The sequence below is a fragment of the Cyprinus carpio genome, chromosome A20 (assembly GCF_018340385.1).
Source record: "Cyprinus carpio isolate SPL01 chromosome A20, ASM1834038v1, whole genome shotgun sequence".
Taxonomy (NCBI): Eukaryota; Metazoa; Chordata; class Actinopteri; order Cypriniformes; family Cyprinidae; genus Cyprinus; species Cyprinus carpio.
This window is the reverse complement of record NC_056591.1, coordinates 25,388,355-25,403,289: the sequence shown is the minus strand read 5'-3', so window position 1 is coordinate 25,403,289 and position 14,935 is coordinate 25,388,355. Positions and strand designations below refer to the sequence as shown.

The window sequence follows — 14,935 nt, the reverse complement described above, 5'->3', positions numbered from 1 at the left end:
TGTTTGTGGCAGTGAGCAGAATCTCTAATCTGATGTCCTGATGTTCTGCTGGATTACAGCACTGCTCATTCCAGGACATGGAAGCTTGCTGATGGCAAGGGTCAGACAAGGGCTCAGTCCTTGTAATATCTGATTTTTCAGATTTGTGTTATGTGGAAACATGTAGGCTTGACATCATGTTTAGTCACACTGCAGGTAAATGAAATGAAATGTTCTGTATACACTACCTTGGGAGAACATGTTTGAAGTTAGGAAATTAAGTTGTTTATGTTTTCCAATGTCATTTGTCACATTAATACATCCCAAAAAAAGGCTGTTTTTTGTGGTTCAATAAAGTCAAAAGAATACATTTTATAATATTACTCGTACTGTTTGGAGTTACGTAACGTGAAGCTGTTTTTGCACTGATGCCAGGCTTAATTTATCGGTATAATCATATCTTTTGGTTTATGTCCTGTACTTTTCATTTGTAAAGTATTTAATTCACTGGATAATCCAAAATGGACATTACCACATGTTTTTTTAATATGTTAACAGTTTCTAGCTGGAAATGTAATGAATGTCATGGAAATGTTTGGTCTTACTGCCCACTCCCAAGCTGCAGTATAGATGATACCTGGATATATTATGTCTCATCTGAATGCAGAGAGCTGGAAACAGCTGTTTGACAGCTGTTGAACACGGTAGCGGTTTGCTGCCTTCTAATTTTATCATTTACGGTAATTTTTCTGTTGGTATAATTTTGTTCAAACACTGTGCGGGTGTATCTTTAGGCTGTGGGGTTGTACTCATTCATTTGGGCTGGTAAGAATGTCTGTGTGTTATTGATTGTCTTCAGAGCTCATACACACACACTAGTATCCGGGTGTTCGTGAGGCTGTGGGCCGCTGCTTTTGTTTGACTTTCCATTCAGCTCAGGTTTTATGTAGTTGTGTGTTTTAGAGTGTATGCAGGTGGTTATATTGTGTGTGTCTGTTTGTTTGGCCACAGATACTGTTTACTTCCATGTCATCTGCTGAAATGATTAACCCCCCCCCTCCCTTTTGTGTTTCTCAGAAGGTCCCAGAAACGACCTTTGACCTTCACGGGGACGTTCATAGTGGCTCTGCTCTCCCTACAAGCAAGGTGTCACATCAGCCTGTCTCTTTAGGATCTTTGTGCATGTGTTTGTGTGTGGTGTGATGGATTTCTTATGGGATATTTGGTGGTTTCAGAGCTCAGGGAAGCTGGAGATGGAGCGTTCAGGAAACAGTGAAAGAGGCCTGGTGAAGCCCATGATTAGAGGAGAACAACAGGACTTTAACAAACATGATGGAAGGTAAGAACTCAGCCGACTGTGTTTAATTGGGGGGGGGGGCATTCTGACATTCACATGGTGAGATTTGAGGCTATTAATTATTTAAAATATTTAATCACAATTCATTCCAAATATTTCTGAAAGAAAACAAGATAATGTGTATTTATTCAGTTTGATACTGTCAGTCTGTCTGTCAGCCTTTAGTGTCCTGATCAGTTTTTCAGAATTGCGCAAAACTGAACGTGTGTGTATGTATATGTGTATATATATATATATATATATATATATATATATATATATATATATATATATATATATATATATATATATATATATATATATATATATATATACACACACACACACACACACACACCACCACACACACAGGTACATCTCAAAAAATTAGACTATCATGGAAAAGTTCTTTATTTTTTGTAATTTATTTAAAAAAAAAAAAACTTTCTTATACTCTAGATTCATTGCAGACAAACTGAAATATTTCAAGAGTTTTTGTTTTAATTCTGATGGTTATGACTTACAGCTTAAGAAAATAAAAAATTCAGTATCTCAAAAAATTAGAATATTTTTTCAAAGATCAATCAAAAAAAGATTTACAAAACAGAAATTTGCAAGATCTCCAAAGTAGGTTTAATTATGCACTCAGTACTTGGTTGGGGCTCCTTTTGCATGAATTACTGCTTCAATGCGGCGTGGCATAAAGGTGATCAGCCTGTGGCACTGCTGAGACGTTATTGAAGCTCAGGTTGCTTTGATAGCAGCCTTCAGCTCCTCTGTATTGTTTTTCAGATGTTACTTATCTTCCTCTTCACAATACCCCATAGATTCTCTGTAAGGTTCAGGTCAGGTGAGTTGACTGGACAATCAAGCACAGTAATATCATGGTCAGCAAACCACTTGGAAGTGGTTTTGGCACTATGGGCAGGTGCTAAAGTCCTGCTGCAAAATGAAATCAGCATCTCCATAAAGCTTGTCAGCAGATGGAAGCATAAAGTGCTCTAAAATCTCCTGGTAGATGGCTGCATTGACTTTGGACTTGATCAAACACAATGGACCAACACCAGCAGATGTCACGGCACCCCGAATCATCACTGACTTCAGAAACTTCACACTGGACTTAAGGCAGCTTGGATTCTGTGTCTCTCTGGTCTTCCTCCAGACTCCAGACCTTGATTTCCAAATGAAACGCAAAATTTACTTTCATCTGAAAAGAGGACTGTGGACCACTGAGCAACAGTCCAGGTCTTTTTCTCCTTACCCCAGGTGAGATGCTTTTGAAGTTTTTTTCTGGTTCAGGAGTGGCTTGGTTCTAGGAATGTGACAGCTGTAGCCCTTTTCCTGAAGATGTCTGAGCGTGGTGACTCTTGATGCGCTGACTCCGGCTTCAGTCAACTCCTTGTGAAGCTCTCCCAAGTTCTTGAATCGACTTTTCCCGACAATCTTCCCAAGGCTGTGGTCATCCCTGTTGCTTGTGCACCTTTTCCTACCACACTTTTTCCTTCCAGTCAACTTTCTATGAATATATTTCGATACAGCACTCTGTGAACAGCCAACGCTTTCAGCAATGACCTTCTGTGACTTACCCTCCTTGTGGAGGGTGTCGGTCAAGTCAGTAGTCTTTCCCATAATTGTGGTTGCATGTTCTAAACTAGCCCAGGAGGTACCCAGTATTTATACTCAAAATTAATCAAACTAATGAAGCTCAAAATGGAATATTCTAATTGTTTGAGATACTGAATTTTTAATTTTCCTAAGCTGTAAGTCGTAACCATCAGAATTAAAACAAAAAACTCTTAAAATATTTCAGTTTGTATGCAATGAATCTAGAATGTAAGAAATATATATATTTTTGAATTGAACTTTTCCACGATATTCAATTTTTTTGAGATCCTTGACATCCTTAGTATACTATAAATATTTCTGGCTAATTTGTTCATTCTTTTAGTTAAAATAAAACTGTAGTAATGTCAGATTAACACATTTAACCTCATTTAATTTCACAACACAATCAATTAATTATTAATTATGCATTTTTCTGAGAATGATTCATCATGTTGGGCTGTGTTCATAATGTTCCAAAAGAAAGAGGAAAAAAATCTAAATAATTAAACAAATTATTCATGCAAAGTAAAGCCAGTTTTTTTTTTAGAAATTAGTAGTAATGATAATGACAATAAATCATTACTATTATTATTACATTACATTAAAATAAAAATAAATTGTTTATTTTATTAATACATTTAATTTTTTATTTTTTTTTATAAAAACGATCAAATAAAATATTTATCCTTTTTTATTATAATTTTAAAGTAAGTGATCCTAGCATTATTTTTCATTATTAATTATTATTATAATCTTTTTATTTATTATCTTTTATTTGGATGATTTTGATGTGATGTTGAAAATGCATAATTCAGAATTTTGTGGATTTTCTCTGCAGTTAGTGTAGAAAATGTGACAACAAATGATTTGGTAAATGACACAAAGCAATGCCATGTTAGTTAAATTCTCTGTTTAGTAACAGCAGGTTTAGTGCACTGTCAGTCAGCGAGGGTCTCTATGGAGTCAGTGCCGGGTATAGGTCTCTATATGTAACCTAACCCTTTTCCTCTGTCTGAACCTGAGACACCTGAGCCCGCCGCTCACCTGGCTTCAGTCTTGTCATCAATAATCCAGTGGAAATGAGAACACACATTCAAACACGCACAGCACAGTTTGGCATCTGTGACAGGATGTTGTATGGCAGGACAGGAGCGGGATCTCTGGAGCAGTGGACGCCTGTAGACAGCGGTGTCAATCTGTCCTATCTTAACTGGTTCATCGAGCAACAATTCTTTCCCCGCAGGTCCCAGGATGGCCCAGAGCTCACTCTGCCGGCCACCATCGAGTTCAGGGAAAACTGTGAGTACCACGTCCATGTGCAAAGCAAAACCAGTCGATTTGTGCTGGTTTAATTTCCGCAATCTGACCTTAACTGGGTCATGTGTTTTGTCTGGTGTGGTGGGGTTTTAACTTGCTGTTAAGTTTACATGTTTTGGCATTGGCTGGGTGTTGCAGACACAACATAGTGTTTCCACTTGACCTGGTTGATGGTGGCATGCATTTTTTTTCATTGGCTGTGTCAATTATAAAGCAAAACAGCCAGCCAATTATAGAACTCACTAATGGTTAGCTGCCTCGGATCAATAGATGGAAAGTATTGATCACTGCTAGAAAACCTGTAATAACAATAGAATATATAATATATAAAATATCTAAAATTACAATCATTCTCATGGACTCATTCTGTACATTAAAAAATTCTTAAATTACAATAGAATATATAATATATAAAATATTTAGTTGTCCCACCATGCCACTAGGTGGCAGGAGTGAGTTTTATGCCAGAAGCCAGAGAAGGAATTCTGTGCAGTTGCATGGATGGATTGGACAAAAAACAAAAACAGCCTAGGACTAGGGCTATTGTACAGCCTAGGACCGCTGGCACAACACAACCCTAAGTGGAAAATCACCCACTATGTATTTCATTTGCATTTGTATGTTCCAGTGTACATATTTAGATGAAAAATAAGCTTAATAATACCTCTTATCATGTTTTGTGTTGTGTATTACGATATGTGTTATGTGTTATATGTTGTGACATGTGTCTCTCTTTTTGCTACCCACGATATTCGTGCGATATTAGTTTTATCTTCCGCTTTTTTCTTCTTCTTTCTCAGTCGAGCTTACCTCCACGCTGCCGCCTGTGTTATATGTTGTGACATACGTTCTCCTGTTTGACCTGGCTGTGTCATGTTGATTACTGTTTGTCACCAGCCAGATTTTAGTCAAAAATATGCACATGTTTATGTTTTATAATCGTCGATTAGTTGTTTCAGCTCTACCTAGGACCGCTGGCACAACACAACCCTAAGTGGAAAATCACCCACTATGTATTTCATTTGCATGGTATTAGATTGACACATAGTTACGTGTTGTTATGTCCTGAAAAAAGCTGGACGACCTATGTTATTATGTGTATGTTAATATGGTTGTGTGTTTTGTATGTATTACGTTATGTGTGTTGTTACTATGTTGTGAAATTTATCATGTGTTGTTTATATATTGTGTCATGTTGTGTGTTATTCAATTGTTATCTGTTTTTTAGTTTCAGGCTTTTGATTTGATATGTATGGTGACCCAGTAGTGCACAACACAACAAATTCTCCACAACAAACACAAATAAACACACAAAAAACAAAACAAACTACAAAAAAAACAAATAAATAAAAAAAAAACGAAAAAAGCAAACAACAAAAAAAAAAAAAAAATAAATCAAAAACAAATAAACACAACACAACACAGCGGAAACAAGGAACAACACAACGAAAAAAGCACAACACAACGGAAATGGTCCTATGCACACAAACATCGCCTGTATATTTGTTACTTTTTAACACGTGAGCTCCTCTTTAATAATACGGCCGCATTCTTTTTAAACGCTGTGACGGCTGAATGAGCCGAGCGATATAATGCAGGCTCTAATGATCTAACGAAATCCAAATTTTGATATCCAATATATTTTCACGACCCCTTAAATTTTCTTAAATTTAAATTTCAGCCTTTTTGACATATAGGTTATTTACACTATTTACGCTCACCAATGTCTGGTTGGGCCACACAAAATTAAAAATGACGTGTGCCAGGTAACAGAGCAGTGGTGTAGTGAGTAAACATAAAAGTAGCATTTTGACGCGATCAACCTGAGTTAAAGTACGCCTTTTGGTGGACTCACTCTTCTCCTTTTTCCCCATCACATATCAAATCAGAAAGACATTTACTTTCAATGTAGAAAATATTCCAAAAGAGAAAATAATGTGCATAACGAGTGTTTAATAATAAAGTATATCAGAGTCAGGGGTATAGGTTTATTGAGGGCTTTATTTTCCCAATATCAGCATCCATTTCATATTTTTAAGAAATATAGGCCTAATAAATTACACTCTACCATTGCATCCTGTTAATGTGCAACAAAACTGAGGTGCAAACATCTGCCACTATATAGACTATAGCCTATAAATAATATCAAAGGACTATGTGCACTTATTGCAAAGAAAAAAAAAACTAACATGCAAGCTTTATATAGTGGTAATGGACTAACCAAACTTTAATTTTGACCAATTTACAAGACCAATACCATACCAATGTTTTATGGACACTTGAACTTGCACATATTATTACTGTTGAATTCATTTCATAACGCTGTTTCACGCGGCCAGGTAAACAATGTTTCATAACGCTGTTTCACGCGGCCACGTAAACCAGAGTTAATGGTCTAAAAATATAAAAATTTTTAAAGAGCTTACTGCACCAGGGTTTTTAAATGACACTTTAAATCCGCATAGCCATATAAATGACTTGGCTAATGTTTAAAAAAAAAAATTGGTACTACAGTAAAATGGCCAAAATTTGAATTTCGTTAGACCATTACTTCTGGTATATAGTCCTTATTTTTAACACATCTCTTATATTTTCCAAAAAACTGAGCCACAACATATACCTTGTGTTGTGGCTTGTTTCCGTTGAGTTGTGCTAATTTCATTGTGCTGCAGTGATTTTGTTGTGTTGTGCACTACTGGGCCACCATAGATATGGCTGAGTAGTGTATAAAAGCAAGACCCACATAACATGTTTTTGCAAACAACATACACTTTGCAAAATTAATTCTATTATAATTGAGTTATTATATTACAGTAGTTGTTTCCACATGCTTTTTACTGTCAGTTATAATGCAGGGTGATCAGTAGCATGAAGTTTACAGCAAAGCTGTCAAACAAAAAGTATATGTGTAACTGCCATTTAAATGAATGTGCATGCTAAAATCTAGCTCTCTTCTGGTACATTAAAGCTCGGTCCATCCCAATTAAATCTCTCTCTGTTTCCTCTGTCTCATGATTTCCCCCCGTAGCCGAGGATGCCTTCCTGTCTGCCATCATTAACTACACCAACAGCTCAACGGTGCACTTCAAGCTGTCTCCCACCTATGTGCTGTATATGACCTGCCGTTACGTTATGTCCAGCCAGTACCGGCCTGACATCAGCCCCTCTGAGCGAACACACAAGGTCATAGGCATTGTCAACAAGATGGTGAGCATGATGGAAGGAGTTATCCAGGTGGGTGTTGACAATTTTTTCTAGAATTATCTTCTGATGATAATAATTATTATTATTTATTCATTTCTGACAATGCAAGTTGTGTGTAACTTTATTATATTATAACTAGACATGTCGCTGTAGCTCTGATGTAGAGATTTGTCTGTGGAGATACATTATACATGCTTTTGTAGTTGTAGTGTTAAAGCTTGTTTCACTCTGCTTTCATCGATTCAGGTCATTGCCTCAGCAAACAGTGCTTATACTACTGCACTCAGTGTTCCCCTGTGTTTGTTTGTATGTGAATGTCTGTGCGTGTGTTTGTGTCTCTGTGCCTTGTTTTACGTGATTCATGCACCATATTTTCCTAGCTGTGCTTGGTTCAGCAGGTTCTGACAGTCACCAAGTGGCCATACTGAGATGTAGATTTTTTTTAAGAAGTCTCTTTTTCTCACCAGGGCTGCATTTATTTGATATAAAAAAATAAATAAATAAAAAACATAAAATAAAACCAGTAATATTGTGAAATAATATTATAATATAAAATAACTGTTTTCTACTTTATTATATTTTAAAATGTGATTTCTTCCTGTGATGGCAAAGCAGAATTTTCAGCAGCCTCCAGTCTTCAGAAATCCTTTTAGAAATCCTTTTGAAATTAAACTTTTCTTATTATTATTAGTTTTGAAAGCAGTTGTGCTGCATATATTTTTGTGTAAGCCACGTGATACATTTCTTCAAGATCTTTAATGAATAGAAAGTTCAAAAACTTTTGTAACATTGTCAATATCTTTAAAGTCAACTTTGAGCTGTTTAATGCATCTATGCTGAATAACAGTATTGATTTCCTTCAGAAAAGTCTTATTGACCCCAAAAGTTTGCACAGTGGTGTAAATATCATGAATGAGACTGATTATCAATGCATAAATCAAACTCAGTGAATCATGATGACAAGTTATGACTGTTTTCCCTGTATTGTTTTTTTACCGTATCGTTGTATATGGACAGATACAAATTCTACAGAAAGTGAAATTGCTCACAGTAACATGAACAAGTTGTCGTTGCTCATTTGGATAAAGTAAAACTTTTCTCAACTGTGTCTAGTCACTGCACATGGCCTCGTTTGATCGCCATCATTCACTTTTATCATTTGGTCACCACAAATATCTGTAAACGTCTCTTTACAGTTCAGAATTGAGGTCCACATGCTCTGTTTATTTATGTTCTTATTTGGTCAGTGCCTGGAGGTTTTGAGTGGCCCACCCAGGTGTTCAAACTGTATATCTCATAGACTGACAGAAACGTTCAAATGCAAATAGTTATTTAATAAATCATTCGTTTCCTGACTCCCTGTTACAAGACTTTAAATGGAGTTCAGTGTCTAAACTGAGAAAACAGACTGTCGTTTATACTGTATGAATGGATACAGACTCTTAAAAAAATAAAACCGCATTAGTGTCATAATCCATTTAAATGTTGATTTTCTTTTTCTGGATTTTTGGGAAATCCAAACTCTTAAGCCTCACATGTTTAAGGGCCTAAACTTAGAAAAAGAGAAACACAATCTCAGAAAGAGAGCGGGAATTAACTTTTTAAGGCTCGGTAGCAAAGCTGTACTCCATTTTTAAAATAGAAAGAATGTTTTTTTGTTTTTATCTGAAGTAACTTTTTATCTGCACTAATCAAAATATTTAGTAGGTTTGTCATTAGTCAAACCCTGATTGTTAACATCAGGGGTTTTAAAATCACAGTTTTCTTATATAAGCATTAAAAGGGCATGGATGAAAGGATGATCTACTCCTTAAAACAAAAATACCATAATTTGCTGCTTGTTCTTGCTTGTCATTATTGTTATAGAGCTTTTAATCAGACAGTTATTTTTTCACCTTTTGTGATTTCACTAGCACAATTACTCTACTGTTCAAAAGATTTTTAAACTCTTTTTAGAAAAAGGTCTTTTATGTTTACCAAGTCTGCATTTATTTGATCAAAAATACAGTAAAGCAGTAATATTATTACAATTTAACAGAACTGCTTTATATTTTAATATATTTTATTATCGTAATGTTACAGTGATGCAAAACTAAATTTTCAGCATCATTACTCCAGTCTTCAGTGTCACATGATCCTACAGAAATAATTCTAATATGCTAATTTGCTGCTTAAGAAGTATTTCTTATTAGTTAATTATTATTTTTTTTTTTTTTTTGAAAGAGCATTTATCTTGTGGCCTGTAAATGTCATCCTTGGCATCACACAAAAGCAGCTGTATCTTTAAACTGCACCATTAATTATAAAATCAAGTAAAATCACTCTAGATGACTCTGATGTCCCGTATGTCAGTGAGTGCAGGATGATGTTGTGACCTGTCTCATGTGAGCGTGAATGTCTATGTGTTTACATGCCTGTGAATTCTGTCCATGCCACGGCTGTTGTTGACAGTCTCTCTCTCTGTCCTGTCGGTTGTCTGTCCACCCCCCCTCCCCCCTCTTCCCCCACACCTACTATCTCTACAGGAGATTGCTGAAGGTGATCAGGTAGGAGTTCACACTGCTAGGGAGGCGTCTCATTCTTCCTTTTTCTCTCTCTCTCTGTTCTATCTGTCGGCTTGGCTCCGTCTTCCATGCCTCTTTTATCCCCCCATAACAGAAAGCAAACAACCCAAGCCAAGTAATCCCTCCTCCTACAGCTGGACACAGTCGTTCATAACCCCTCATTACGACTCAACATGAAACATGTGATACTAAAAAAACAAACTCTGATTGCGGCAACATTTTAGTTGTGGCATCTTCCATTTTTGACCTCTGCTTACTGCACTTGAGTGTGGATGAGAGACTACCCCATGTTCTTTTGCTAATTTTTGAAACTTTTAATTTCCTTTTCATTTGACTTCATGTCTGTGGTTAACGTCATTGTTCTTATGGATGTGTCCTGTGGGCAGTATAACGTATTCGGGTGGGGCGGGGGGTTGCTGTCGTCGTCACGTGGGATAGATGTGTGCAGGTATACACAGAGGTCCGTTTACTTCCGGACTGTGTGTATCCCATCTCTGTGTTGCAGGGATGTGGGATCCAGAGCAACCAGTCACCGCAGCTTCCCAGTCAGTGGTGCCTAGCTTGAGCTAACTCTAACACGTGAATGTTTTCTACTCTGTCTGGATGTGGTGACTGGTTGTTGGAGGCCGGGAGGGTTGGACAGAGGCACATGTCTATCCCGGGAGTGCTACTCAGTGCTTCTTATGGCTGTAACTCTTTTCTTCGTTGTTTGTACGTCGGATTGTTTTACTTTATCTGTGTGTAACGGCCCATCTTTGTGCATTACAGAAACAGAAGAACATCGCCGGGGCTCTGGCCTTCTGGATGGCTAATGCCTCAGAGCTACTGAACTTCATCAAACAGGACAAGGATCTGAGTCGCATCACGCTAGATGCACAGGATGTTCTCGCTCACCTGGTTCAGATGGCTTTTAAGTGAGTTTTTGAACGTGCATGCATATTTACACTTAAAAACATTTCAATTTATATATTTATTTAAATATAATTTGGTGTATTTATTTAACATTATATTAAAATAAAAAAAAAATACATTATTATTATAAAATATTACTACTTAACAACAATAATAATACAACATTCTTTATAATAAAAAAAAAAAAAATAAAAAACTTTTTCATCAGTTCATTTAATTGTAATTGATCATCACATAATTTAATTGTAATTGGTCGATTACAAAAGTGATTTGTAAGTTCATACTGTGTTCCTGTAACCATTATTAGGTGGCAGGATATGCTGAATGTAAGGAATGTTCTGGGTCTGGCTTGTATTGGCTGAGCTGTAGTTTGGGTGTATGAGAGAGAGGTACGGTCCCGGGGCCGGTTTTCAGAAAAAACAATGTGGTTGGAGAGCCTCCGTTTACTTTAATCACTGGAATGACCCACTGAAAAAACTGTGCTTTTGTGCACTTTGTGAAGCGGCCAGGTCTCAGATTTATTGTGGGGTTCTGGAAGTTCCTTTAGGCCTCTGATGGTGGATATATGGACACCAAATAATTTGTGTTCCTGCAGGTACCTGGTGCACTGCTTGCAGTCAGATTTGAATAACTACATGCCAGCTTTCCTGGAAGATCCCGATGAACAGAACCCACAGAGGCCCAAGATAGGTGAGCAGAGACCCAGTCTCACATTTTTGATGAAAGTCACCTTTATTTATAAAGAGCTTTATACAAAACATAGCAGCTTTAGAGTAATACACAGAAAAATAACTGACTCATTGATGCAGGCTTCTTTTAAATATGAGACCAATTCAAATTCTGTTGTGTAAAGCTGCTCTAAAAAGACAATAGTGTCATTATTCAGTTCAGTATTGGTTCAGTTCAGTTCAATAACTGTGTAAGATTCATCAACAGTTGCAGTTTTTGATATTGCATGTATAAAGATGAGTAGATTGGTAGATTTTAATCTGTTTAAAAAAACAGAAATCAGAATTACAAATTGAAATTGTTATATGGGACCACCTAGTGGTGGTTTTGCAGCTCAACAGCAGATATGTTCTACCCAAAGCAGTGATATCTTTCAGTTTCTTTAAAGGAACTTGCAACATCTTAATTGCTTTGTTGTCTTGGTCATTGTAGAATGTTAAGATGTTTGTTAATTTCAACAAAATGACTTCTGCAAGTGGACAGACATGCCATCAACATCTTAAGCAACACAGAAATATGCTGAAATGAACCAGAACCATGCAAAACATCTTAAGCAACATAGTAGCACTTCCAGTTCTCTAGAAGAATGTTTCTCAACCCTTTTTTACAAGGAATCCCAATTTTAAATGTGATGCACATCAGGGACCAACCACCAAAAAAAAAAAAAAAAAAAAAAGTGTTCAAAGAGAATAAAAAAAAAAACATGAATTCTAAATGTTTTTCATCCTTTTGTATAAATACAGAATGAAAGCTAACAGCAGCAGTTCATAACATTGTATCATTATAATTTCAAATAAAAGAATGATGTAATTGTTTCTGTTTATACTGCATAAAAAGCCCTGACTTTCCTTTTTCCTCAGAGGATGTTCTGCAGACATTAACAGGCGCCATGTCTCTTCTGCGGCGGTGCCGTGTCAACGCTGCCCTCACCATTCAGCTGTTCTCGCAGCTCTTCCACTTCATCAATATGTGGCTCTTTAACAAGCTGGTGACAGAGGCAGACTCGGGCCTGTGCTCGCACTATTGGGGCGCCATCCTGCGACAGCAGCTCAGCCACATCGAGGCGTGGGCTGAGAAACAGGGTTTGGAGCTGGCTGCAGACTGCCACCTCAGTCGTATAGTGCAGGTACCACATGCAAATATATACACCAGTCTTTCCCAGAGTTCCGTTTATAGTTAAGCTATTAAAGTTGAGTCATTATAAGCTATAGGTTAAACTAATTATGTTTTTACACACTAACCAAACCCTTACAGACGCCTTTTGGCAATTTTAGATTTTAAATAAGACATTATCTGGTCCAAATACATATTAATACATACATTTTATTAGTAAGAATGTTTTGGCATGGTTTGATTTCAATTGAGACATGATTTGCCCCCTTTATGAACCTTTTTTTTGTGGGCACATCCACACAAAGAGGTGTTTCTATTCTTTTGCAGACATTTACCTCCACAACATCAGCAAAGCATGCATGTACATGCAAAACAGGATTAGAATCCCTTGAGCTGTTCTGAGTTGCTTTCTTATGGCTTTTCTGTTATGTACATAATGATTGTATTATTAGATGGAGGAACAGCATGCGTCATTTCTAAAAATGTGACCTTAGGTTATGTTGCCTGTTCATGCTTTGACTAATCTTTTGTTTTCCAGTATGGGGTAGTTCACAGTTAACATGGGCAACTTTTTCTCAACATCAAGATTTTATCTTAAAATGTACATGAATGTGTAAGTGAAAGCGTACTGCATATTTTGTTTCTCATCAGCAGCGTTTATTTTATTTTTCAGTTTGCTCTAAAAAAAAATGTTGTTTAAAATTTGACCTTGCTGTCAAGTGACAAATTGAGGGGTTTTTATTCTCCCTAACAGCAAATTTAGTGCAAACAAACTATATATATATATATATATATATATATATATATATATATACATACATATATATATATATATATATATATATATATATGTACATATTATATAAAAATGTATTATATAAAAACATTTGCAACACTAAAAGACTTTAGTAGTAGTAGTAGTATTTTTTTATTAGAATCGTGTTTTTTTTTCCCCTTTTATTTACTTTTTCATATTTCGAATATATACCTTTTTGCCATAAATTTGTCTGTATGACACAATTATACATAGACTACATTCTTTCTTGGAGGGAATTTTGGTAGTGACGAGATGGTACTTCTAGGATGTTCTGGTTTGATCAAAGGTGGCACTTGGCCTGAAAGGTTTAAAAACCTCAGTCCTAGTTATATGGACTATGAAACCAATACATTACTTTATCGTAACTATCCCTTTGTCTCTGTAGGCAACGACCCTCCTCACTATGGACAAATACTCCATGCAAGATGTGCAGAACATCAACAACACCTGCTTCAAGCTCAACTCTCTGCAGCTCAATGCTCTGCTGAGCAACTACCACTGCGCTCCTGATGAACCCTACATTCCTCCTGTAAGTGTACTGTCTCATTTGGGCTGTGTAGTTCTGGTCTGATGACACGTGTCCTTTTTGAGATAAACCGAACCAGGTGTTCTGCTCTTTCACAGTAGCTCTGCTCATTTTCTCTAATCTCAGGGTTTCTCATAATGTGACCTCCTTGTTTGATGTGAAATATTAAACTCATTACTTTAAAAGGTGCTGTAACTGATGTTAGCTGTTCTGGAACTTCTCCCAGACCGAATTAGATGCACGCCATCTTTCCAAAACTCACTCCACAAAGCAAAATCAGAGATGGAGGAGATTTACTAGAGTTCAAGATTTCCTAGAGTTCTTATGTAACATCAGGATCATTGTCCCCTTCATGCTCACAGGAGCTGATTGATCATGTGGTGGCTGTGGCCGAGAACACGGCGGACGAACTGGCCCGAAGCGATGGGCGGGAAGTACAGTTGGAAGAGGACCCTGACCTCCAGCTGCCTTTCCTACTGCCCGAGGATGGCTACTCGTGCGACGTGGTGCGGAACATTCCCAACGGATTCCAAGAGTTCCTAGAGCCACTTTGCCAGAGAGGTATGGATGATAAACAGAATGCTGCCATTCTAAATGAGTTTATAGAGCGTTTGATGTGCACAATAAGTATCAGGTGGATGGTGAATCAGAGGTTGTTGGCTTTGTTTGTTTAAGGCTGACGTGATACCAGTGGAATGTGGTTTAAGGTTGTGTTCAACTGTCTGTTCGCTGCCATTCCTTTCAGTATTTGTTTTTTTCAAGAGAGCAAGAATGTGCGTGTTTTTACAGGTGTGTGACACAGACAGTGAGAGACCAGTGGATTTGAAGTTTTA

At 36.9% G+C, this 14,935-nt stretch overlaps 1 protein-coding gene across 1 annotated transcript in view; it reads left to right on the top strand.

Moving 5' to 3' along the window:
* Positions 1-14,935, top strand: part of LOC109050046 (afadin-like) — a 117,731-nt gene that overhangs the window by 68,703 nt on the left and 34,093 nt on the right. The window contains exons 14-23 of the mRNA XM_042778415.1: positions 1,060-1,125; positions 1,215-1,318; positions 4,164-4,219; positions 7,266-7,471; positions 9,967-9,987; positions 10,774-10,919; positions 11,513-11,607; positions 12,507-12,772; positions 13,962-14,105; positions 14,465-14,663. Of these exons, the coding sequence (XP_042634349.1) occupies positions 1,060-1,125; positions 1,215-1,318; positions 4,164-4,219; positions 7,266-7,471; positions 9,967-9,987; positions 10,774-10,919; positions 11,513-11,607; positions 12,507-12,772; positions 13,962-14,105; positions 14,465-14,663 (1,303 nt within the window). The remainder of the gene's footprint in view (positions 1-1,059; positions 1,126-1,214; positions 1,319-4,163; positions 4,220-7,265; positions 7,472-9,966; positions 9,988-10,773; positions 10,920-11,512; positions 11,608-12,506; positions 12,773-13,961; positions 14,106-14,464; positions 14,664-14,935) is intronic.